Here is a 25,441-nt window from a genome sequence, read left to right as displayed (position 1 = left end):
ACCCAAAACATTCGATGATTCTATGATTCATTGCCACCAGATAAACTAAGTTCTACCAGATCTTTGCCTCCAACCAGAAGATCAATTCTCTTGATCAAAGGATTCAATCTCACTCAACTCGCAACTTTTCCCCAGCTCCTTTCGCCATCCCCAGCCCCCCTGCCAACAAAGCAGCTTCTGCTGGTCCAACTGAGGAGCCCCCAGGAGACCTGGAAGGAGAACAAGGACCCCTCAGCTGGGTTTAGGCCAGCCATCAGCTTTGCTGTCACTGGGATTACAGGCTGCTGTCCAGGAAAATTTCAGCCGTGACAGAGTTTACGAGCACTGGAAAGCTACCCAAGGCTCGGGTGAAATTGGATATAATTCCACAGTACAGAGACATAACAGAAAGCTTAACAACATGTGGCATTTATGTAATATTGTATATGTTCAAAGCATCGTTTAGGCATTACCTGCAGCTCAGGGGACTGGTCAGCTGGGCTGGAACTCTATTTAACATTATTTCTCATGGAATTTCTGATAATGGATTCTTCACTTGTGCCAGAAATGCCATCAATTTGATCTGTTTAGGGGGTAGCACAGCCTGTGTGCTTTCATTGCAACCTACGGTCTCTAAAGAATAACATACATTTTTTCAAGCTCTAAATAAAGTTTTCCTTTTAATTTGATTTCTAAACCAAAGATTGCAATAGTCCTTCTTTTATTCAAGACATTCGTCTACTTTCAACATTATAGCCTGAAACAAAAATTCCCAGGGAGAATTAACGGCTGTAATTCCCGTACACACAAGTTGCACCAGGTTTTAGCGTGCTTTGGTCCAAAGCACTTCCAGTAACAGAGTTTTCTATAAAATATAAAAATTACAGCTGGTTTGCCCATTGAGAATCTACTCATACATCATTAACACATCCAGAACAACAAAACAAACTTCCATTGAGTTTTTGTTTCCAGTAACTTTCCCACCTACCAGCCACCTGGGGCTGCCAGCTCAGGGGGACACCAACATGCACGTGCCCTCACGAAAATGGGAGCAAGTGAAGATGCTGGAAGACGCTTTAGGATAAATACATCAAGCAAGCACGTACGGACAACTTCTTGGTTCTGTGTTCACAACAGCGCCCAACTGCTAATGAGATTATGATATGAAATAAGCCAGCACAAACTCATTTTCCTCCCACTGTATGTTCCTGCAAGGCTGGTCTAATTTTATAGGATGAGAGGTTGCGTGGGAGGAACAGGATAAAAGCGAGATCAACGATTGTAAGAAATTTTAATTAGCATAAAGGTTGCTCTGTGTTAGTTTACAGAATTGGAAAAAAAAAAAAAACCCAAACACCATGTCTGGAAGATTAATTTTGGGAGAGTCTGAGACTTGGATCTCTGTCCAAGACACTCTGAAAAATGTCCATACAAAAATTCCTGACACAGGACACAGAACAAACGGCTCTTCTAGAGACCAATGGGACAATTTTAAAATCACCTCTGTGTCACTTCTATTAGGACTATGGAAACTCTTGTGCTTCTAAGACGATCTGTTCTCCTAGCAGCGAGCGGGGCCTATGAAATTTTTAATATAAAATAAGAATTCACTTGATGCCAAACTGCAAGATCCATTCTAATAAAACACAGGATCATTCCAACTGCCCAGCCTCAGACATTTCCGAGCTCTAGCCAAGATGCGTGAAGCATGAGCACTAAAGTGATTTGGTCTGCAGGAGGTGAAAATTCATGGAATTGAATTTGCTGAGCAAAAGCAGCTAGTGGTCTAAAGAGGACAGAGGAGTTGGGAGAAGGCTGACCCAGGAGATATTCCCACATTCAGAAGACAAATGGACAAACGTTTGCACCTTTGACTAGAGATGGCCTGCAACTGAACACGGAGTCACGTAAAAACCTCTCCCCTTACCTTGCAGAGTGGGGAACCAAGCACAAATGGAAAGAAAAGCAAGAGTAAAAACAATATTCCTGCAGATTTTCCTCCTCCATAAGGCCAAGGGAAAACAATCATGAAATAAATGTGTTCTTCATCAAACAAGGAGATACCATTTCCACATATGCATCTCCAACAGGGCACAGAGGAAAGTTATGAATCCTGGAAGAAGTGCACTTCAGTTGTATCTCAGATATTACACGGCACATAAATATGCATTTGAAAGACTAATCTTCTTAAAAACCATCAAGACAGAAATAACAAGGAAAAAACGCTCAGAAACCAGCCGCTTCTTGCAGCAATAAGCTCTAATGGGTTCGTTGGAACCCATGTCTTCATGCTTTTTATACCCACCCGCTTTCTTTTCTTCAGCTTTTGTGCTAAGCTGAAAATATCCAGCCATCCCATCCCTGCTGTTTAGGGAAGTAACGACAGAACTGCCAAATTCCCCACCCTCCATTCTCAATTGCTTATTATCAAGAATGGAGGCCACAATATTGAAGAAGCAATGTGTATTTATATCTCTTTGGCAGAACGATCTATTTGGAATGAATGAGCTCATATTTTTCCCAGTCTGAAATATAATAATGGCATGTGATTTGTCATCTGGAGTTGGTATTTCTCAATACAGAAATACCTGGATATGAAAGTCTGACCCATCAGAGAAGAAACATCTGGATGTACACCAATGATATAAAACACTTTGCATAGCGAAAATTGTAAATTCCTTCATTAATCTTAGCACAAGTTGTTCATGAAACTCTTTTGGCCTTGAAATTAGTTGAAAGACTACAAACAAATAGCTAGAACCTGCACGGGGGTGGGAACCAGCACTGAGAATGAACAGAAGGGGAGCTCAGTGCATCTCCTGTGTGCGTGCCCACTCAACCACCCAAAGCCCTCTCCACTGCAACACAACAGCTCTGTAGCTGTGAGACAGCTCCTAGCTAGAAAAAACTAAAAGTCCTATCAGAACAACTGTGCCCAAAGTGTGTGAAAACAGTACCAGTTAATCCTTTGAGCAAAAGGTATTTTAAAAAAAAAAAAAAAAAAAAAAAAAAAAAAAGCACCCTGGCCTGTCAATCAGCTGAGGCCGAGGTGGAGGGAAGACTCCAGTGAGAGAAGCAGAGAGAGATAAGACCAAGCGCTCGGTTATATCCTTACAGATGAGATCGCTCACTGTGAAATTTCCAAGATAAAGCACAGCACAGCACTTCCCCAGGGGCAGAAGGCAGTCGCCGTGACTTTATCAAGTAACTAGTCATAATTTTCATGCAAATAACAAGAATAATCAAATGACTATCGCAGCTGTGTCAGCCTGGAGAAAAGAACATCTAGGAGATGATCAAAGCAAGCGGGTGAGCTCACAGAAAGCACGCTCACGATGTTATCTGTCCCGCTGCAACTTGTTTGCTTTGGCATAAGCTAAACATAAAAAAAAATATTTACCTCTCAGACAGCTTAGAAGTGCATGGGTGAGCCTGCCACCGACTGCGCACACCAACAACCTTCTGGGGCGTACACTGTGTTTACCAACCAAGATTCAAGGGGTCACAGAATCCCAGACTGGCAGGGGTTGGAAGGGCCCTCGGGAGCTCACCCAGTCCCACCCCAATGCTCAAGCAGGCTCACCCAGAGCAGGGGGCACAGGACAGCGGCCAGGCGGGGATTGAAGATCTCCGGAGAAGGAGACTCCACAGCCCCCCTGGGCAGCCTGGGCCAGGGCTTGGGCACCCTCAAAGTCAACAAGTTCTTCCTTACATTCAACTGGAACCTCTTGTGCTTCAGTTTGTGCCCCTTGTCCTGGTGCTGGGCACCACTGGGAAGGGTCTGGCTCCGTCCTCGTGACCCCCACCCTTGAGATATTTGTACGTGTTGATGAGATCCCCTCTTGGCCTTCTCTTCTCCAGGCTGAACAAGCCCAGCTCCCTCAGCCTTTCCTCCTAGGGGAGATGCTCCAGTCCCCTCATCATCCTTGTTGCTCTCCTCTGGACTCTCTCCAGGAGTTCCTCATCTTTCTTGAACTGGGGAGCCCAGAACTGGACCCAGTGCTCCCGGTGGGGTCTCACCCAGTCGTGTGTACGCACAGCCACTTTTTGTTTGTTTTCACGCAATCTTTGCTGGCACAGAAATACAGGCAAAATGCACTTGCTACCCCTCAAGGCAAAGCACCAGACAGGTCTGTGTGTTAAGGAATGGATGAAGCTGTTGAACAAATGAGAAAAAGATCAAATAATCTGAAAGGAGCTTTTTGGAGGTGTTTGGTGTTTTGTTGTGGGCTTTCTCTTTGTGTGCTTGTTTGTTTTCTTTAAGCAGCGGTGGTTTCTTATCTCCTCTGATTGTCAAACCTCAGGGCAGCATCACATGAAGCTGAGCTTTCAGACATTGGCAGGTCTATTTTACTACTGGTTTAGCTAGAAAAGCTTCATCTTTCCAAACTAGTCATGGCTGCGGTGGTTTTGTTGCATGCTTTGTTTTTTTTAAGGTAAAACTCACAGGACACTAATGACCTTTTACACCACTTAATCCCTATTAAATTTAGTTGAAATAACGGGTTAAAAAATTATCACCCACACAGGGCATAATTGCATTCCTTGGGTCTCTTGGAAACCAATTTAAAAACATCATGATGAATTTTATGACGGGGATACTCAGACACAGCTAATAAAATTCTACACTTAAGGAAATGAATGTCGTAAGCAGGACACATTTTGCTTTCAATCCATTGCAGAAATTAAGGGTCATACACTTAACTCTTACAAACTAAACGATTTCTCTTATAATGAAGTTTATACAGCATGGGCTGGGCCTGCAATGATGCAAGTCAGGAACTTCAATGGACATCATCCATTTTGACCAGGTACAGCTGGCATAATTATGTTCTGAAAGCACCCCCGTTACTGAGAGCCAACTGGACAGCCACTAATTTGATGTTAAAAGGGTCAGGATGCACGGAGATGAGCCTCCATGTGTACCCAGGGCAGTTCTCAGAGGTGTGGCCGCTTTCGTGCTGCCTGCCCAAGGACATTCGGCGCTAACATCGTTTCAGATCTCTCCACAAGGTCCAGACAAAATCTGCACGATAGGTTGTTAGAACCTGGCCTAATTCTCTTAAAGAGAAGTTTGGTTTCATTCCTTTCAAGCGGGCACTGGTCATACCAGACCAACATATCTAATAATTAAGCACCGTTAAGTAATTAAAGTTTTTGCAGTAAAAATGCAGAATTACCAGACAATCATTAGGGATTAAATCCTCCCAGTACAAAAGAGAATGTGTAAAAGCCAATTTTCAGGAACAAATTGGAACACGTTGCAGTTTTCCATATAAAATTGAGGAGGGCAGACTGTTTACATCAAATTTTACTGTTTTCTGTGAGTTTTTCACTTTTCCACCAGAAGTATTTCTCACTGACCAGAGTCACCTAGCAAAAGAAACATGCTGAATAATTTTCCCTAAATATTTTTGTATGTAGTATGTTTAGTTCAGCTTTTCCATTTCATTTTGGTTTCAATTGCTGGATTACAGGTTATTTGATACCAGGCTTTGCTATCATCTCGAGAAAGAACGCGCTTCCCAAGGCTTGGTTCAGCACAGCCGCAAAGAAACACAGGCCAGATCTATCAGTAACTCTACAAGGTGAAAGAAAGCCAGGTCATATTTATTTTGCTCTACATTTCAGGGATTACTGACTGACAGGCCCTGTTCTTATGAATAATAATAATATCAGCGAGCCTTTCTGCGCTTGAATAATGACTGCATTTCCTCTTTAATAACATGGTAGGGTTTCTGTGGAAGACTCGAGAGCGTGAAGCTGTAGTGACCTTCCCCACCTGAGAAAGAAAAAAAAACTGTAAAAAAAAAAAAAAAAAAAAAGACAGCTAAAAAACCCAAAGGAACTGAGAGAATGCTGGAGCCATTTCATCTCCAGCCCCTCATCAGAATGGTAACCACAAACCCGGAGTGATGACACTGCCTCCTGCCCCCCGCTCTCCCCCTTGAAGCGGCATCTCCTCTCGCCAGTTTGGGTACTGGGGGAAAGAACCACTTTGCACTTTCTGCACCAGTTACGCGCTCCGAGGCTCCCCGAACACAGCCCCAAACACTGAATCATCTCTGATCTGGATGGCAAAGCAGATACCCACGTAAAAGTACATTTTCATCCAGATATTGACAGCGTTACAGGCGCTGTTTCCTGCCACCTCCCCAAAATCGTCGTTAACAGTCTGCTCACACAGCCGCAGCTCATGCTCTGAATGAGGCATCGCTGCGTTTGCTCAGCCTCAGATGAGCTCTGTGGGGCGTTTTCCAGACACACGAGCTGCAAACACATTCGAGTAAATGCCTTCTCCCCTCCCCATTTTTTAGATATGGTAATAAATAGCAAGAATTGTAAAAGGCAGTTGATACTTAGGACATGAAGAAAATACTAAACCGGGAGAAAAATCTTCTTATAGATGCACACACACACACGCAGCCTTTCTGATTATACGGAGGAAGCTGAACCCTTCTCAACATCACTTACACAGCTTTTGCCCAGGGGGATATGGAACACCTTGGTTTGAGTTAAGGAACAGAAAAATTAGCGTAAGAGAAGCAAAGAGCTCCATCCCTGAACCACTACGGCTGTTGGAGAGCCCTAGCAGGGACACAGAACAGCATTCAAGGCAAACACCAAAATAATTGCCCAGCATCCCTCAATCAGTGTAGTTTTGCCAGGGAGAGCTGCATGGGTCTGTGTTTGACTGGTTTGGAGACTCCCCAACAAAATTCCATCAAAGTCAATCACCGAGAGCGGAGCAGTACGGCACAGGGCTTTTGGCCACATTGATCTCAACATACATCGTGCACGCAGCCACGACTTTGCTCGCCTTGAGCCGCACTCAGTTTGCCAGGCTGACTTCCAAGTGCCTCGGCGGGAGTAACCAATGTGTCCAAGTGCAGAGCAGCGGCGCTCCCCCCAGCTCTCCCCCAGCTCCACGCAGTCCCACACTCCTGGGTTTTAAAATGACGAATTTCAGTTGAACACAGCCTGCACGAGGGGATATGGTTTGGTGGAAGTGAAGGAGGAGGGGCTGTTTTTTTTTTTTTTTTTACATCTTAAATGGCTGACAGCTAATCATACCGCTTTCTTCATCAAAATATTATTCAGGGTAGGAATGCATGGTAATCAGAGAGACACAGATCACCACGTAGCATGCACGTTCGCTTCTGGAAGTAAAGATAAACTTAATTAAATACTCGTTTAATTTGAATTAAAACGGATTCACTCTCTCCTTCAGCCGATCAACACCATATACCTAAAGGTATACTGCACAGAGTAGTAGCCTTTTGTTATTTAAGCTTTCCTGAAGATACGTTGGTTGGGTATTCCAGTACATACGTGCAGGCCTTTTTCACATCACCTGCTTTGGCTCTCAGCTTCTTCCCTCCTTTCCGAAAAGCAAAACCAGCACCTAGACAAGGAGGGAATCCTGCCCTGCTCCTCAGGTGGCGGGATGGCTGCTTGAAGAGCTCTTCAGATGCACAAGGGGCACCTATGGCACCACACAGTTCACAAGTTCTGTGCACACAGGAGTGACGGAAAAAAAACGTAAGAAGAGTGATTTAGCAAAGGAGAGAAGTACAAGGCCAAGAATCAGTGCCATTTGTACTCACTGTCAGGGCAAGAGTGGAACTGATGGAGACCTGAATGTTGATCTCCTGGTGTTAGACCAACCCCTCACCCAAAACACGAAGCTTTCTGCTTAACCCAGCCCAGCCCTAGGGGCACCCAGAAGGAGAGAGCCATGCAATCCCTTGGGCTGGCCTGTCCCCTGGCCACCCCACGAAGGGCCGGGGGTCCTTCCACTTCTCTTTCTCTTGCAAGAAACCACCAGCAGTCACCAGCAATTCAAAGGTTAAGCTACAGATGGAGCAGGGCTCTTCCAGTGAGGTGGGCCCCAGCAAACTCCTTGGAAGTTATTTACTTATTTATAGTCAGGTTCAGCTTGGACAGATGACATTTTAATCTCAAAACCAGAAAGAAATACCGCCGGGTGAAGAAAAGGGGAAGGAATTACCATCCAGGCTAGGTGGATTTGAACGGATTGAGAGGAGATGTCTCACCAGAGCTTAGATCCAATCAGCGCATGTCAGAGGATTTTCTGGGATAGGTTTTCCGTTACCCAGGCAGGCTTCCTCTCGGTGCCTCTGCAAACTGCGTTTTATTTCCCAGCCACCACTGCTATGAACGATAAGTCCCGTTCACAGCAAGCCGCTAAAAGCGACGCTGGTCAGCCCAGCCTCTTCCTCTTTTCCTGCAGGAATTGCTTCACCTACATAATCAAAAGTCCACTAGCCTCCTACTAATGGAGAAACTAGGGCTTACAGCTAACTATTGCTGTCTAAATTGCTGCATGTAGGCAGCTTTAGTCTGTATTTTCAGCAATCCACATGCACAACTTCCTCTAAAGCACATCTGAGCTGTGTATCGCATGGAAGATTTACTTATGTGCCTAAATAAAGATGTAGGCACTCAAATACATATCACACTATAGAAAAAACCACGGACCACTGAAAGCAGTTTAAGATGATGCGGATTCTTGCAGAAGTCCCAGCTGGTACAAGACAGACAGGAGCTGATCTTGCAGCTGAGGACCAGCCCCAGCGTTCCTTCCTTTACACACAGAAGCAAGCAGATAAATTTTATAACCGTTAGACAGTGACCTCTAAAATTGCATTTGTGAATCCTCTGGAGCAAGAAACATTTTCCAGGCTGGTGGATTTCTGCAGGCAGCTCCAGGACTGAACTATATTCAAATCTCTGGTCACATCAGAAGGCCGAAATAATAAAGCCTGCAGTTATAAAAAGCTCCCTCCCCCGCCAAGGTGCAGGGTTCTGTACAACATCCTAAAAACAAATTAAAACACGATAAAAGCAATTAAACTTAACAACCTTTTGGAATACAAACAGGCAGAGAAGTACAGTGAAGAGCCGCAATGTTGAGAACACAGAAACTGGCTCAGCTGGGGACTATGGGCCCTTGCAAATGCCATGTGGGAACGCAGGATGGGCCAACGACTGATCAGAGACTGGGATTCAGGCTGGACCACTCACCCCAACACCTTCTAGATGGGGAAATGAAAGCCCTGGATTCAGCTTTTCAAAGTCAACAGATTTTCAAAGGCAGTCGTTTTGGAAGACAAACTGACCGAAAAGCTCCGTAACACTGGCTATAATTAGAAGACAAATCAGCCCACGCTAACTACGAAAAACTCCACAGCCTTTGACAAGATCTTTCTTAATTCTCACAACCTTGATCCACTGATGAGATATAATTGCGAAACCAACATACGGAGCTAAAGTAAAACAAAGAATCGCAGCTGCATTAGTAGGAACAAAGATTTTTCAGAGATCTGAGATGCTACCTTCAGCATCTTACCTTCCTTTTTATAGCTACCATGGTTGGACCTGCCTGAGCACACTGCCTGTGTAAGGATCAAATGGTAATGAAGGACAGACAAGCCTTTTAACCAAATTGGCTTGGCAGCAAGGCTGAAATTTTCGCACAGCTCATTAGTGGTGACTTTTTATGGAAATGTATGCTGAAACAAAACCAAACGCATCTAACAACTACATGTTCTGCAAATAGATTCCTTGATTGAAAAGAAATGGCTCTCTATTATATGCGGAGGAAAAAAAGGAGCAAGAAGGGAAGAAGATGAAGGTTTTAGGAAAGAACCACCACAATGGGAGGCCTTCAAAAGGTACCCTCACACTGAATGCTGGGACTTCCAGGCACTGATTTGCAACACGTCACCCGTCCAGTCCCGTACAGCAACCCACAGATCGGGCGAGCCCATCTCAAGCAAAACAGCCCTCTGCTTCTAAGAGTCACGGAAGCAGAAGCAATATCAAAGTCTCGCAAATTCTCTAGTGTTTTCTGCACTACTTGTGGATGTTCCTCTCTAAAACGGGCCCATCGACAGAGCAACTGCCCTGGGAGGGCAGTGGCAGCGGGACCTCGGTGGCAGCAAAGCCTCCCTGAATTGTAGCTGAGCAACTGTCACTTGGTGTTTGCTTAAAGGCTTAATACTGGATCCTATTTGCAAAGCATTAGCATTCCTGTTCTCCTGCGTCTGCACTGATTGATCTCATTTGCATATGCAAATCCAATGCCAGTACGAGACACTTAATATTCCCTCAACTTCATTTAGTGCTGCAGCAGCACGGGTCAATATCGCACTCCATCCTCCAGTATGTGGGAGGGGAGGGTTCTAGCTGAGTCAGCAAATGCTAATAAGCTTTGCAGCTTTCAAGTCTTGAAATCAATTAGTAGTATATTAAGGCAGACTTGCTGGGAGCTCATTTAAGTAATAAAAATCTTTTGTATAGCTAAAAAGAAAAAGAATAGGAAGGTTGACTCTTCCTTCCCCAGGGAGTTGTTTTAATCTGAAGCCATAATGGAAAGCAATGCATCTGCCACAGCCTTTACGGAAACGGGGAGCGGCGCTGCCGTGTTTGCTGGCTTCAGAGGGAAAGCAGTGAGGATGTCAAAAAAAAAAAGCCAACCCCTATTCACCAGCTTTGGTACAAGTTTTTCCCCTACCCTTGCTTGAATGGTATCAGCATACACCGACGGCAAGAGGAATTCAGAGCAGCATATCCAGAGCCACCAACCCCATCGACGTTAATCCCACGCTGCAACGGCACCTTGCTTGCACCAGCACTTCCAGAGCAGCGACTCCAGGCTGTCACCGCACGGAACCACCCCCACCAAGCAGCACAGGCTCCCCCACGTACCACTGCAAGCTCCTGGGAACGAGCACTGCCGCAAGGAGCTGCATGGGCGGCTTCGGCCACCAAACGGTCCGACAAAACCCCAGACTGCAGCCTCCCCGGCCTCATCCGCCTGCAGCAGATCCAGGGAGCCCCCCCGCCCAAACCCGCACACTCCGGGTTAGCTTCCCCGCCCCAGTGGGTGCTGAGCACCAGCAATGCGCTGGAATTCAGTGACTGCACCAAGAAGATCCATTGAAATCAGAGCAAACCCAATTTACACCAGCGGAGGGGCTGGCCCACCACGGGTCACAGGCTCGCACCCCTCCGACAGCAGATGAAGCGCAGACAAGCAACTCCAGAGGAGCTTTGGAGATGTTCTCCTCTCACTCAGACACGGCTCCTGCAAGTCACCGGGCCCAGCGCTTGCTGCTTTGTTAAGCCAATGCGACAAATGGCACGAGCGCACGAGTACTTGACCTTGAGCACTGAGAGGCTCTCATTATCGAGAGCCAAACTGCACCTCAGCTGGCAGCGGAGCTAATGTCAGCTTCATGCACCAGGAGGCATTTGCACCTGAACATCCCCCCCCAAAAAGAACAGAAGTGCCCATTCATAAACAAGCGCAAGAATCCCCAGCCCCGCTTCCCAGGGAAACACAGCAGCCAGCACAGCTATTTACCTTTATTTCTTCATCTTCTAATCGAGATTTTTGTTTTACGAGTGCCTGACTACCTGATGTAGCACCAAGCTCATAAACACTGCAACGGGCAAACACCTGGCTTATTTGCTTGATTTTATTTCAGCAAATTTATTGGCTATCATCTGCAACTATCGGACTGAGCAGCGTTTACACCGGTTCCTGCCAAGGCTGTGAAAAATAATTGAGTCACCACTGTCATGCCAATTTGCCATTCATTTCCTTTTCAAGGCTGAAATGCCACTGATGACTGGAATACGCTTCTGACCATGAGAACAGTTTCCTCCGTGGAAGAAAAAGGAGTAAACAGATACAGCTAACCCGAAATAAACCGCAGAAGTAGGGTTTACGAGCCAACTTTTGATTCCTCAGGTGGCTTTGTGCCCTTTAAAAGTTGTTTATAACACAACTGCTCTTGTCTAAACTACTACCCAATTCTGAAGTAGTCTTTTTCTTTTTTTCTTTAAACACCACCACTAAGGCATCAAAGGTGTCAAACCAACACCAGTTCTTCCAGTGCTAGCACAGGCCAGTACCAAATGCGAGCAAGAAGCTCCCTGGCAGGGAGGCAGGAGCTCAGGCTAATTTGGGATATGAAGCCCCGTTGACTGACTTTGACCAACCAGATACTTTACTATTTCTCTCATCATTGTGACAGGACAAGGGGGGATGGTTTTAAACTGAAGCAGGGTCGGTTTAGACTGGATCTAAGGAAGAAATTCTTTCCAGTGAGGGTGGTGAAACCCTGGCAGGGGTTGCCCAGAGAGGGGGTGGAGGCCCCATCCCTGGGAACATTCCAGGCCAGGTTGGCCGGGGCTGTGAGCAACCTGATGTGGTTCAAGGTGTCCCTGCTCCTGCAGGGGGGTTGGGCTGGGTGACCTCGAGGGGTCCCTTCCAACCCAAAACAGTCTATGGTTCTATGATTCTATCCAGCTCGCATCCACCACTCCAAGCACATGACTGAACGGAAGAGTTGACTGTGCAAAATCCCTTGCTTCCAATATGCATATGGTACATTAAATGAAACAGTAGTTGCACATTGCAAACAGCTGACGACAAACAGGGACACAGCTACAGAGCTGAGATAGTATGGAAAAATTCCAAAGAGCAGCCATAAAAAAAAATCTGAAACCGTACGATAGGCAAACCAATTGCCAACCAAATTTTTTACATTAGGTAGAAAACACTTAATTGGAGACAGAATCAATCCAATGCTATGCCTGAAATCTAATTATAAAACTACTCCTCTTCCAGACGCTACGCTGTGTAAAACAACCCTGTCACTCAATATTATTGACAGTGCTGCATTGCCTCACTGCTTATTTGGTACCTTGGTTTATCGTGTAGTCCAAATACTAATACTTTGCAAACAAGAAGCAAATTAAAACGCGCTGCGCTGACTGAATAGCTGCATGGTTTGGCAGGGCTCCGACAGCGCCCTACGCCCGCCTTCGTTAAGCGCAGTGTTGTGAACCCTCAAACGAGAGCGGTGAGCGCAGCGGCGCGCAGCATTCCCCCGCTCCTTGCCTCCCCACCACGCTCCAGATGTTGCAGCACGGAGGAGCAGGAGGCGAAGCAGCTGCAGGGCTATGTTACCCTTTAGCTATTTATCATCAGGCAGCGCCGCTGCACCCCTGCCTCCCTCTCCTGCAAGACTCGAGCGTTTCTGCTTCCCTCCAGGTTTATTGCTGCTTCACAAGCAGCGGTGACAACAGAAGTAGCACCTAGGTTTTGTCCCCATCTTTCGGGCGTGATGTTCATTATGATCAATCATGCCTTTTTAATCCCCATGTATTAAAATGGATTGGGACACCTCACACCGAGGAATACCAACACTCCAACACGATCTGCGGAGTTCTTGCTTTGCTTCTGGAATAAGCAGTTCTCTTATAGCCATTTGGAAGCAGCAACGTGCCTCAAATCAGGTCAACTCATCCACAAACCTGCTAAGATACAAATATTACCAGTAAGATACAGCAACAGTAAATAGTATTAAGAAGTGCATGAGGCCAGCACAGCCAATTTAGGGTCTTGGCTGCTGATCTCTTTGGCTGGTTGGAAAGCTCTAAGCAAGTTACCGCAGCAAAATAATCTGATATAACCATTTTTGGTACGTAGAATTAGATGAAAACTCTTGGGTCATCTGCTACCGTCCTCTGCTATTCCATTGCTTCTCCGTAAGGTGGGCCTATATACAAAATATGGGCAATTTCTCTTCACACCACTCCATATAGTTTGCAACGATCAGGATTTAAACTCTTCAGGAAGGTTTTTAGGTTCCCAAAATAAAAACAGATGGGAAGTTTTCCAAAAGTCGAATTCACTACAGTTTTGGACAAATTAACTATAAAAAGAATAATACGTAACGAGCACAGAAATCTTCACATCAGTATTTTTATCACCAATAAATACAATACACCTAACTCCAGCAGCACGTTTTCAGATGGGTAGCAGTGTTTTGTACCAACATCCCAGCAGACGCTGGCGCTGGGGCTGCTGCTCCCGGGCAGCAGGGTAAGCAGGGCCGGGTTCCCCCGCTTGCAAGCAGGCGGCTGAAAGGTGCTGAAGGAACAAACCCACTCTGCAGCTCTGCCGTAATTGTCTGCTGCGAATTAGTTTAAAATAGTAATGAACATCTCAAAGTTACTGCATTAAAGCCTCTTGGAGACGAAGGGGCATTTTGAACCCACTGTTTCAGAGCACTGGCACATCCAGAGAAACACCATTTTATGGCTTCCCATGCTGTTCTTCTCCATAGCTTTATCTCTACAAACTGTGAGGGCCACAAACTTTTTTTTTTTTTTTAATTAAAACTTTAATTCTTGAGCACAGCTCTTTAATAATGAAAAGTAATAGGGTGGGTTCAGCGTGGAGCTCTGGCCATTTGTACATTTAGGCACCGTTTCACCAGTTACAACCACTGCTGAAGCAGAACGTCAGGCAGCACAGGCTAACACTGCTCCAGCCCAGAAAGAACAGAGCGCTCTGTCCACCACTCAGAAGAAATTTTAAAACAGTAAAACATTGTCTAACTGGGAAGACAACATCAGTATGCTAGGCTCATCTTGTGTTTCGCATCTTATTAACACTCATAAATTTGGTACACGCCCTTTAATATTCACAGGCACCAAGCCACTCCAGTTGTGTGCCTGAAGCTAAAGACAGCACCTGCAGAAGCAAACCAGTGCCAACTGTAACCGCAGTCCTCACCCCAGTAGGAATTTTCATTATTCTTTTAAAGGAAGCAGGCAATGCCATCGGATTTCACTACTAACTCGGTACTACCCGCCGACTCGCCGTGCCATCAGCATCTTGGGATTTCCCGGGGAGGGCTCCCTTCCAAGCACTGACTCCAGCATGACCCTACCTCAGCTTGGGAGATACAGGGCAGGAGGGAAGAGATCAGCCTCGGGGAGCCAGAGCTAAATATTGCCCAGGTCACAACCAATACTAAAATTAGGAGGCATAGTAAACAAAAAGAACAAAAAGCCACTAAGGCAAGGTACATCAGGCACAGCAGATGAGGATGAAATGACAAAACCTGCAGGAGCAGTTGACTGAATGAGACCGACTACATCTATTAAAACAGAAAAGTCCTAAGAAGGTATTGCAGGGTCCTTGGAAGCTTTATGCCACCCGCTCAACATGCCCGATACCAAGCGGACCAGAGGAAAGGCAGCTGTTGGAGTCAACACGCTCCGGCATCCAGACCCATGCGTTCATCCACAAGGCCATCTTGGTTTGGAACTCATTAAACCATCTCTTGAAGAGATTAAAACGGACAAATAAAGCAACATCAAACTTCCAGAGCAGCAGTCAGAGAACTTCCAAAAAACCAAAAATGCACACCCCCCAAGGCCTTGGGGAACGCCCATTGTCTTAGGGTGGTGGGGTTTTTTTCCCCCCACAAGGACTGTGCTGGTCTTTACCATAATCAGAAGCAGATTTGAGCAGTTACCTGTTTTTACAAAACTCTCGAATACTCTGTATCCAAAGACAGAGAGAAATCAAAGTGGTCCACCTGTCTTCCACTAACAGGGCAACTGCTATTTTAAAGGCAAATGACAGATGAGAAAACAGAGAAATGATGCAGTTTCACAACCTGTGCGCAGTGGTAATGCATCCCCAGAGCAGCACAGAGCCAGGAAACCTCAGTCGGGCTGAGCAAAAGGAATGGTCAAAGAGGGACAGGAACCAGTTTTTAATTGTATTTTCTAAATGTGTACGCACAACTCCACAAACAACCCTCTAAAGAATGAGATATTTGTGCTTAAGAGGAGGGTATTTATTATGAAGGAAAACAGCACCATTTACTTGGGGCTGTTTCCCTCTGTATTTAAACGCTTCTAATTTCTTAAAATAAGCAGTGTTCTTCTAGACATAATTGTTTCTTTTCAATCAGGCACTTAGTGTTTGCAGCTATCAAATTTGTTGCAGCTGTAATCAAACACGATGTCTTGGGAAGGAAAATCTTCACCTACTGTTAAATCTTGCTGCATTACACAGCACTGCTTCCGCAGCAGCGGAGTCCAGAGGCCAAAGTGCCCCGGTCCTCTCCAGGGGTTTAACTAAACTTTGGGTTTGGGGAAAAAAAATTAACATTAAAACTCTAAAAGTTACATAGGTGAGGATTCCTAAAAAAATGCATGCAACATTATTGCATCTGTCTTTCGTACAGCACTTTCACTGCAAGAATGCGAACACCGTGAATGAAAATAGAATCGCATTTGAGACACGCACAAACTGAGGCGCAGGGCAAAACTGTGACTTGAGAACATCAACACAGCAGGACAGGGACAGAGTTGAAGTGAGAATCCAATTCCTTCCTCTTCCTACCAGGAATCCACTGGACAACACTGTTGCAGCCACAGCAGGACAAGTCTCAAGCGAGAGCCCTGTGCCTTCTGCAGATTTCTGCACCGTTTGAAGAAAACATCTGGTTAGCAGCCTCAGGAAACACCAGCTACCCCCTTGGGATTCAGAAACCCCATCTTCAGTCTGCTGTGTTCCATGAACTCAATCAGTAACTGGGCTTTTCTGTGCTCCAGTTTCTCATCTTAGCATTGCCTGTCCTCCTTCCTCCTTGTTCTCTTGTCCACATCCAGAGCACCGCGTTCAGACGCTGGGCTCCAAGGTCGGTGCAACCAGCACGCGGGACCGTTCTCCTCCGCCGCCCGGTCCTGCGCAGCCAGCATCGCCCCACCTGAAAGCCCCGTGCGTCCCTCCCGCCCCAGCCAGCTGCCAAAGCACCCCCAACCTCGGCAGAAGGTGCAACACAGGGCGTCAAGAGCAGGGAGAAGTTTTATGCCCTGACTGCTTGCTTAGTGTTCGATAAACGCTCAGAGTCTCGGGGAAAAGGACTTGCACAGCCGTGAAAGGCAGAAAGTCTCATTAAGCTCACGAGCCTGCGTGGTTTATAGCATCGCTCTCGAGTCACGCATGGTAAAGAGCAGGTTCGGCTATCTTCCCTTAAATCCCTTTCTATTTTTCACACCCTCAAGACTAACAAGGCAGCCAAGAGGTAATGGTTTACAAATAATAATGTAATTTTATATCTACATTAGTAAACTAAAAAAAAACCACCTGCGATTCATCATAAACTGCTATTAGCGTTATTGAGGAAATGATGCGGAATTTATATCAATTTTCCTCTTATTGTAGAAGACTTGCCCAATTTATTTTAAATGTCAACTTACTATGTATTCATCAGGTGTGCGGCAGCAGTGATCGTAATTAATTTCACATTGTAGTCTAGGCATGTGGCTTAATATTAGCTTCACACATCTTTCAGGGGAAGCAATAAATGGAAGCATTGGTCATTCCTGGTCATTAAATCTTCAGGAATATTTTTCACCAGATGAGACTGTCAAGATTCACGCCCTAGTAAAATTCTAACTTAGGTTATTTATAGCCGTCTACTTCGAAATTCTCCTGCAGTTGAAATGAAATGCAAGACTCCACAACAGCTGGTTAGGATTTTTCAGAAGAATCACTTAGTCATTAAAAAAAGGGAAAAATCCCACATTCGGAGGGTGACCAAGGCTAATTGTGAAATCACGTTGAATTCAAGGGACAGTTTAACAGGGAAAAAACCCACCAAATTTAAGGATGCTAAAAGCATGAAAGCACTTAATTTAAATATTGTCTAAATCATATGTTCCGAAATGGAGCTTCACAAGAACTGCTTATATTTAGGAAAAGAATCTCAAGTAAAAAAAAAAAAATTACCTTCAGATCAAAGTATTATATTTAAACGGAAATGGAGTTTTCTCAATTCAGCAAGAAAAAGCCAGCAATTTTTCATTCCCAGCCATCCTGCAATGGTGGCCCCCACTTCTCTTCCCAGATCATCCACCTCACTACAGACTGTGACCTGTGCTGACCCAGCCACGTCTCCCCCCAAGCTGTGATTTTGCTGTGGGTTTCCCCGCACTCACAACGCCATACAGCAGCTCCCGAACGCCGTGTGTGCATTCGTGAACGCAAATGCGTAGCAGCGCGTACGACAAGCAGCCATTCCCACCTTGGTTTGCAGCTTGGAAGCTGGGAACCCAGACTACACGACCAACATGAGATCGTGCTGAACCATCTGGGCCACAACTGGGAACAGAAGCCACATCCCCAAAGCTGTGACCCGGTGTCTTAAACCCAGAGATGCCGCACCCCCAGCAGCGTTGTCATCCTCTGTCGCAACCACGTCCGCTCCCGAGAGGTGGCTGGGCAAGGAGAACATCAGCCTTGCTGTTTGCTCTCAACAGTGTCTTCCACAGCAGCAGAATGAATATAAAATCCCTACTGTTCACTGAGCTTTGAAACAATATTTGGCATCTAGAGAAAAATCACACCAAACAGTAAGAGATGGGAGAACATGAAGAATCAGACAATGAAAGCAGACAGAAACAAGCTGGCAACACACACCAAACTAAATGAAGAAAGATGAGCGAGTCAGACAATGAGGAAAAGAGGATTAGGGAAGATCTAGCAGCAAGGTACAATAACATATAATGAAGTCAGACAACTGAGCTGGAGAAGGAAGCATCACAGGACAGCAGCCCCGGAGCTGGCTGTTCTTCAAATCCCACTGCCACCTCTGGCTCCTGCCTTACCTGCTTGAAAACAAACAAAAAAAACCCCTGCAGATTTTCAGAAACTTGCTTTGCCTATCTGTTCTTAGAGCATTCCTAAACGTTCTCATAGTGGAAACATCTTTTTAGTAGATTCTGCCACCACTGCACACAAGCCCTCCCTTTTTTAGTGAAACATAGAATGATAGACTGTTTTGGGTTGGAAGGGACCCCTCGAGGTCACCCAGCCCAACCCCCCTGCAGGAGCAGGGACACCTTGAACCACAGCAGGTTGCTCACAGCCCCGGCCAACCTGGCCTGGAATGGTCCCAGGGATGGGGCCTCCACCCCCTCTCTGGGCAACCCCTGCCAGGGTTTCACCACCCTCACTGCAAAGAATTTCTGCCTTAGATCCAGTCTAAACCTCCCCTGCTTCAGTTTAAAGCCATCCCCCCTTGTCCTGTCCCAGCTGGCCCTGCTAAAAAGCTTGTCCCCCCCTTTCCTCTGGGCCCCCTTTAAGCCCTGACCGGCCGCACTCAGCTCTGCCCGCAGCCTTCTCTTCTCCAGGCTGAACACCCCCAACTCTCCCAGCCTGGCCTCAGAGCAGAGGGGCTCCAGCCCTTGGATGCAGAGTTTAACATATAGTTAACATACAGTTAAACTCTGCATCACGAAACGAGAAGTGAAGAAACAGATATCCAGGTATGAGCAGATGATGTCGGCCTCATTTTCAAGAAATTGCTTGTAAGAGATGTTATCACGCAGGCATCATACTGACTAGATAAGCTAGGGAGATGTTAACTTAGACAGAGCCAACCTCCATTTATGTATTTCCCAGAGGGTCAAGGTAAAGCAGACATCAGCGTAAGCGCAACGGGTTTGTGTCACTTTGATGCCTCCAACTACGTACCTTCCTTCTGTCCTTTAAAAAAGTTCCTGAGATGGTTTGCTCCAGTTTTAAAATTTTCTTTCTTTTGTGCATTTCCCAATGATTGCTTAAGGGGAGGAGGAGAATAATGAACATGCTTTGATAGCCCATCATAAAGGAACCATTTACTGCAAGGACTCCGATGCATCGTTCTGTCTTTAAACATGAATTATCGAATCACAAGCTATTCACCGAGTCGTAGATTACCAATGAACTAAACAGCCTAACAGCAGCAGCACATCCCTTTGATCAAAACCAGGCTTATGTCCTCCTTATCTCTGTCTTAGTTAACAAGGCAAACAGCAAACAAGCAGCTTGTTTGGAGGCAGGCTCAGAGCAGCACCTTTCGCAAGCCCGCCCCTCCAAACGAAGCTTTCATTCACACCAATGCTCTGTGTCACTCAGAGGTTCAGGTTAAGGTTTAAGTACATTTCTGTTTTTGCCCTGGAGATGCCTCAGTTCCCTGCTTTAAAGCCTGCTAATCACCAGTCATATAAACTTCAGATGATTTTAAATATATGTGACTAAAGGGCAGCCCTGGAACAAGCCTTCGTACATGACTACCTGCTGCATCTGTACTAAAAAGCCATAAAAAAGCGTACAAGTAACTGTAACTAAATGCCAGAAAGTGAACTCTAAATGTCAAGTAAGTACAAAACCGGCTACGTGTCCTCTATCACGCCATTTGGGAGCAATGTGCTGTCATGTCTACTAGACACAGTGATTGACACGTGTGGTAGCAGAGATTCTGCACACGGGCAACGGGGTCTGCCTTGCCCCATCGCACTGCCGTGCCCACGCACCCTGGCCCACCAGCATCCCCAGCAGGCACTTACCCCGTGGGCACGTGGTCTCTGACCGAGATGAACGTTAACACCAATGCCTACACATATTCTGCACACGGGCAACGGGGTCTGCCTTGCCCCACCGCACCGCCGTGCCCACGCGCCCTGGCCCACCACAGCCCACCAGCATCCCCAGCGGGCACTTACCCCGTGGGCACGTGGTCTCTGATCGAGATGAACGTTAACACCAATGCCTACCCATACCGAACACCGGCTAACGCACCCGTCGCTTCAAGACAAATAAAAGCATCTTAGCGCCACTGCCGCCTCAAGGCGGAGCAAGGGTTTTAATCAGAAATTAGAGGGTACTTAAACAGAATTCTCCTGAACCTGAACAATTGTCAAGTGCAGAAAATGTTGAGAGACTACAACGTCTAAATGAAGCATTTGCTTGGCTTAATATATTGGGTAATTGTCCGGTAGGAGTCATTACCAAAAATTATCATTAAGGCTGAGAACTTCTAAGGACTCCAAAGAAAAACATTTACAGGGATAGGAACGACACTGTAGGTTCAATAATCAACATAAATGTATCTCAAATTTTAACATGGTAAATTTGTCATTCACCCAGGAGTACCAGCTCACACTACAACCACAACCTGCCTTTTACTAGGAACAGTTTTCATGTATCCGCTGACTCCCACTGTCCAAGGTTTTCTGAAGCTACTAAGCCTTTACATACAATCCTGTACCTCCACAACCAAACACTGCACATTATTTATGACAAGAGACACGAGAGGTGAATTTAAACACTTGGGAAGGCGCAGGGAAAAGAACAACAACAAATAAGCAACAAGAACGTAAAGGAAAAATGCACTTATGTCCGAGCATCCTACGCACTGCTCTGCGGCCCCCACTGCCTCAGCTGTAAATCCCCGTGGCCACATGGGGTGTTGCGCTCGCTGTAACCCTGCAGATTCCACTGCCAAATCCCACATTACTCTTCCCTCTCAGTCATTCTAGCTTTGCTGTTAGAGTAAGCTTTTAAAGAGGTTCTGAGCACAGATGCTGAGAGGAAGAAACGCGTTACACTTGGAAGGAGTCAGCAATTTGAATTCTGAAAAAAATGGATCAAATTATACAAGAACCAGGCACTCCTTTCTTGGATTAAGTGTCTGCATATGTATATATCCTGGTATAAACTCTGCACCTCAGTTTGACCCCCTACCATAAGCCAAACGTGGATACAATTCAAGACCATTACTGCACTGGGCAGACTTACCTTCATAGTTTGCTTGGAAGCCTTGAGCACTGACCGCATAGTCGCTCACAAGCCACAGGGACAGCACAACCCCTGTACTCACAATGGGAGCAGGCAGCTGGAAACCCGTTAACCTGGAAGAGATCGAGAGGAAGGTTACACTCACCATTTCTGCCTCTGACCTGCTAGCAAATGGGAGAGTGGGGCAGCTGCCGCGTTGGCCAATGCACCACAGCCCAAAGTGGGGAGCTTCAGAGCTAAAGAAAACGGACTGGTACAGCTTGAATTCAATAGCTGTTCAACAAATGCTGGGCAACTCATCCTGGGCTTCTCACACCTTCTGGCTTACCAGAACTACTAGTGTATGCCTTCATTGACTGTATTTTAAACCAGCCCATCCGCTTCCCACCGTGTTCACCAGCAGCTGCTCTGCTGGCCCCAGCTCTGTGATCTCGGAGCAGCCACCAAGTCCTTCAGAGGAACTTTCCCCATCCGTGAAATGGGAGCAACATTAAAGGTTGCTGACTGAGCCCAAGACATTATTCAATAATGCTTACAGCACATTTTGAGAACCTTGGAATAAAAGCATTAGATAAGGGTCTGAAGCATTACACAGACTACATTAAGTCAAATGCAATCTAAAATAGCTGAAGAGAGCAGGCAAGAAAATGTTTTTACCAACTAGAGCCCATCCGGGTGGCTATCTTCAGAGTATTTGTTCTATAGTTTTACAGTGGATAAGTTTTGAACCCCAACCCCACCCAACTGTGCTTGCAAGAACAATCCCAGGGGTGGCAATTCCCATCCTAGTCCTAACATCCAACAGGCACCCCAGTGAAGATTGCAACGATTAACACCTCTTTGCTCACTGAGGAAATCAAAGCCCACAGACACAACATTGTTAGCACAAGATGATCTGGTCGATGCACTGTAGGAACAGCCCAGAACACAGACACACACCCGCGAGCCGGAGCAGAAAGAACCATATAAAAAGGTGACGAGCCTAGTGAACAGCCCAAAGACAGCCCTGCCGAAACCCACAGCCCTGGGGTCTTGCCCTCCCCAGCTTTCCTTGCAGACATAGTGCTAAATGGCGACTGTTAATTTTATTACAAAAGACCGTGTGGTAATGATTTTAAACCGGCATTATTAGATTCCAAACGCTAAATCCCTGATACTGTATTGACATAGCCCAAGAACAGCTAACATACATTTTGCACAAACAATTACAGCATTATAACTTATCCTCTTATTCTTGGCTAAGGTGATTTACATAATAGATTTATATAAGGAACATTTGTTTTAAGGAAATCTCAGATTCTTGCCTGCCATTATCAAGGATAGAAAATCAGATGCAATCCCCTCTGCCCGATCACTGCCCTACACCCCTACTTGTACAGGAGCAGCAGGAACCGAAGGAACTCCCTGCCACACAATATCGTTGGAGCTCAAGAGCATTCCGCTGGATCACAAGGACACAAGCAGCACAAGATAAACCATGCCGCAGTAAGAAAGTAAGTTTAAAGCTTCTTACGACATACTGAGAAGTTTATCCCACATCTTTTCATGCAGCAGCTAGTCTTTCGTACGGAGAGGGCAAAGGATCATTCATGATACAAAGCACTTAAGAAATAACTGTAATTTGCATTTGACTCACAGGATTTCCTCTCCTCATGTGTTACATGGAATGAAAAAAAAGCACCCATAAAACAAAATCACATCCTTAAATTTGGGTGCCACCATCCTCTCTCTGACCAGGGGGTCAGGTACTCGTACACCGCAATTCCCAGCCCAAGCAATTTCTCCTTAAAGTTGCCACCAGCCCCCTGGCAACTTCCAGAGACAGTGAGTGAACGTCCCTACTGTTCCTACTCCAGCCCTAATTCAGTAAACCGAAATGTTATTTCAAAGAGATTGAACTCTGACTAATAAAAGCTGACATGCTCTGCCTGAGAACCTTATTAAAGCAAAATTTCCAGTTATTGGAGAAGTTCACACAGTTGCCAGCCAGTGATGGCAGTCAAGTTTTAATGTCAGCAAAGAAGTACTTACCCACCCTCAGCATAAAACCCCTTCTCTGTACAAGGTGGAAGAACAATTGCTCCTGTTTATTAAAAATAAAAGGTTCCCGGGATTTTTAAGGATTCCAGATTGCCAAACTGGGGAAGAGTGGCATAGTTTATATTAATTCTGCAGTTTAATTAAAATGGCTTATCGAAACCTTCATGCACTCAGAAAATCCAGGAGATGCACTGACCAGTTTTAAGAAAAACATAAGATGGACAGCAGAGCCTGTCCGTTTTTCTTCCTCTAATCACCACCCAATGTTTGGTCATTATCTAGGAATTAGTTAATAGTGGCTTGTGCTTTTCACATCCAAAGTGGATCTGTTCTCTCCGAACCAAGCTTTTTCCATCATGGATTCTGTTCACAGTCTATGTACTAGGAGGACCCCACTATGCAGATGTTGCTTTTAATTCAGGGCAACATTTACATGTCTGCTTACCTGTAAGCAAGTGCACGTGTCCCATAGGGGTCCATGGGAATTAAGAGCTACCTGAAACAACGCTGCCCTAAAGCATGCATTCATATTTTCCAGTTCCGGGGCCTTAAAAGAAAAGGATGGCCTGTGCATAAGGGCATGAAATTGTAACTGAGGATTTGTTCTCAGTCTTTCTACAGATTCCACATTGACTGGAAAGACAATTTTCACAAGAACCTCTGGGCTTCCTGAACCTCTAAAAATTAATGGAACAGGCTGCCCAGGGAGGTTGTGGAGTCTCCTTCTCTGGAGATATTCAAAGCCCGCCTGGATGAAGTCCTGTGTAGCATGCTCTAGGTGAGCCTGCTTTAGCAGGGGGGTTGGACTAGATGATCTCCTGAGGTCCCTTCCAACCCTTACGATTCTGTGATTCTGTGATCTCTCCAGGCCCTTAACTTCAGATGTTCATTTGTGTCTGTCTAGCATCCCTGGAGCAAGCAGAAGAAAATGGGCCGCCTGACAGCACGGAAGGTGTCCAAACACCGTCTTCCCCTTCAGATCAAACAGCCTTTCTGCCCACAAAAGATAAAAAGTGCCCCCATTAGTGCTAAAACTAAACTTATTCAGAAGGAAGCAGGAAATACTGCTTCAATAAGAAAAATATCTGTATAGCAACTCCAACCCTCTGTGCCGCTGATTTCCATATCTCCTCCTGCAGCGACAACCCGCACTAGAAACGAGATGAAATTCTTCCTGTTCCTCACTCGAAGCAGCTGCAATCGAAATAAAAGTTATTCCTCCTCTTAAACCTCCTTCTACCAACGCACACAATTGAAAATTCTCCCCTCCGATGTCGTCTTCTCCAAGGAGGAGCACAGGCAATATCCTCTTGACGAAACAATGATTTAACAAGGCCAGCGCACAAATCACTCCCGTAAAACCTCAGCGCTCCTGTTCCAAAGACCCAGGAACAGCCAAGCTTGGCAGGACGCCCTGCCTTGTTTTGACCTGGCTGGTAAGCTGTCCTCATGCCTTCCTCCCTAAATCTGCAGCCCAGGCAAATTTAAAGCACGGGGATCAACACGATGGCAGACAGAATATGAAATCATTCCCCAACGGCCTCATGCACGAAACAGTAATTCTGACATCACTGTTATTTAGTGTAGCAATAAAAAAAAATATATACGCTAATGAGGAAGAAAAGCAGCAAACTCTGTTCCTTGTTTTTATTAAGGGCCATAACGAGAAGGTGAGGGCAGTAATAACAGCACAAATAATCATCTTCCATTTCTTCTGTACCTCTGGCCAAATGGATTATTGAGTGATTATCCCCTTAAGTTGCTTGGAGCCAACACTGATTGTGTGAGATTTTCAATGTGTTTTTCATTGGCTTAATTCTGCTCCTACTGTGAGGAACCAAACTAAACCAGTGCCAGAAATACCACTTCATAAGCTTGCCCTTGCTTCACAGTACGGCAAAAATCAATATACCAAAACAAATTAACACAGAAATCCTCTACTCCATTTGCATC

The 25,441-nt window shown here is 45.7% G+C and overlaps 1 protein-coding gene across 1 annotated transcript in view; it reads right to left on the bottom strand.

Moving 5' to 3' along the window:
- Positions 1-25,441, bottom strand: part of CSMD2 (CUB and Sushi multiple domains 2) — a 328,671-nt gene that overhangs the window by 260,802 nt on the left and 42,428 nt on the right. The window contains 1 exon segment of the mRNA XM_009634976.2: positions 21,449-21,561. Coding sequence (XP_009633271.2) covers positions 21,449-21,561 — 113 coding nt within the window.

The sequence above is a fragment of the Egretta garzetta genome, unplaced genomic scaffold, assembly GCF_000687185.1.
Source record: "Egretta garzetta isolate BGI_Z169 unplaced genomic scaffold, ASM68718v1 scaffold243, whole genome shotgun sequence".
NCBI lineage: Eukaryota > Metazoa > Chordata > Aves > Pelecaniformes > Ardeidae > Egretta > Egretta garzetta.
Note: the sequence above shows the minus strand (reverse complement) of the source record. Positions and strands in the feature narration are given on the sequence as shown.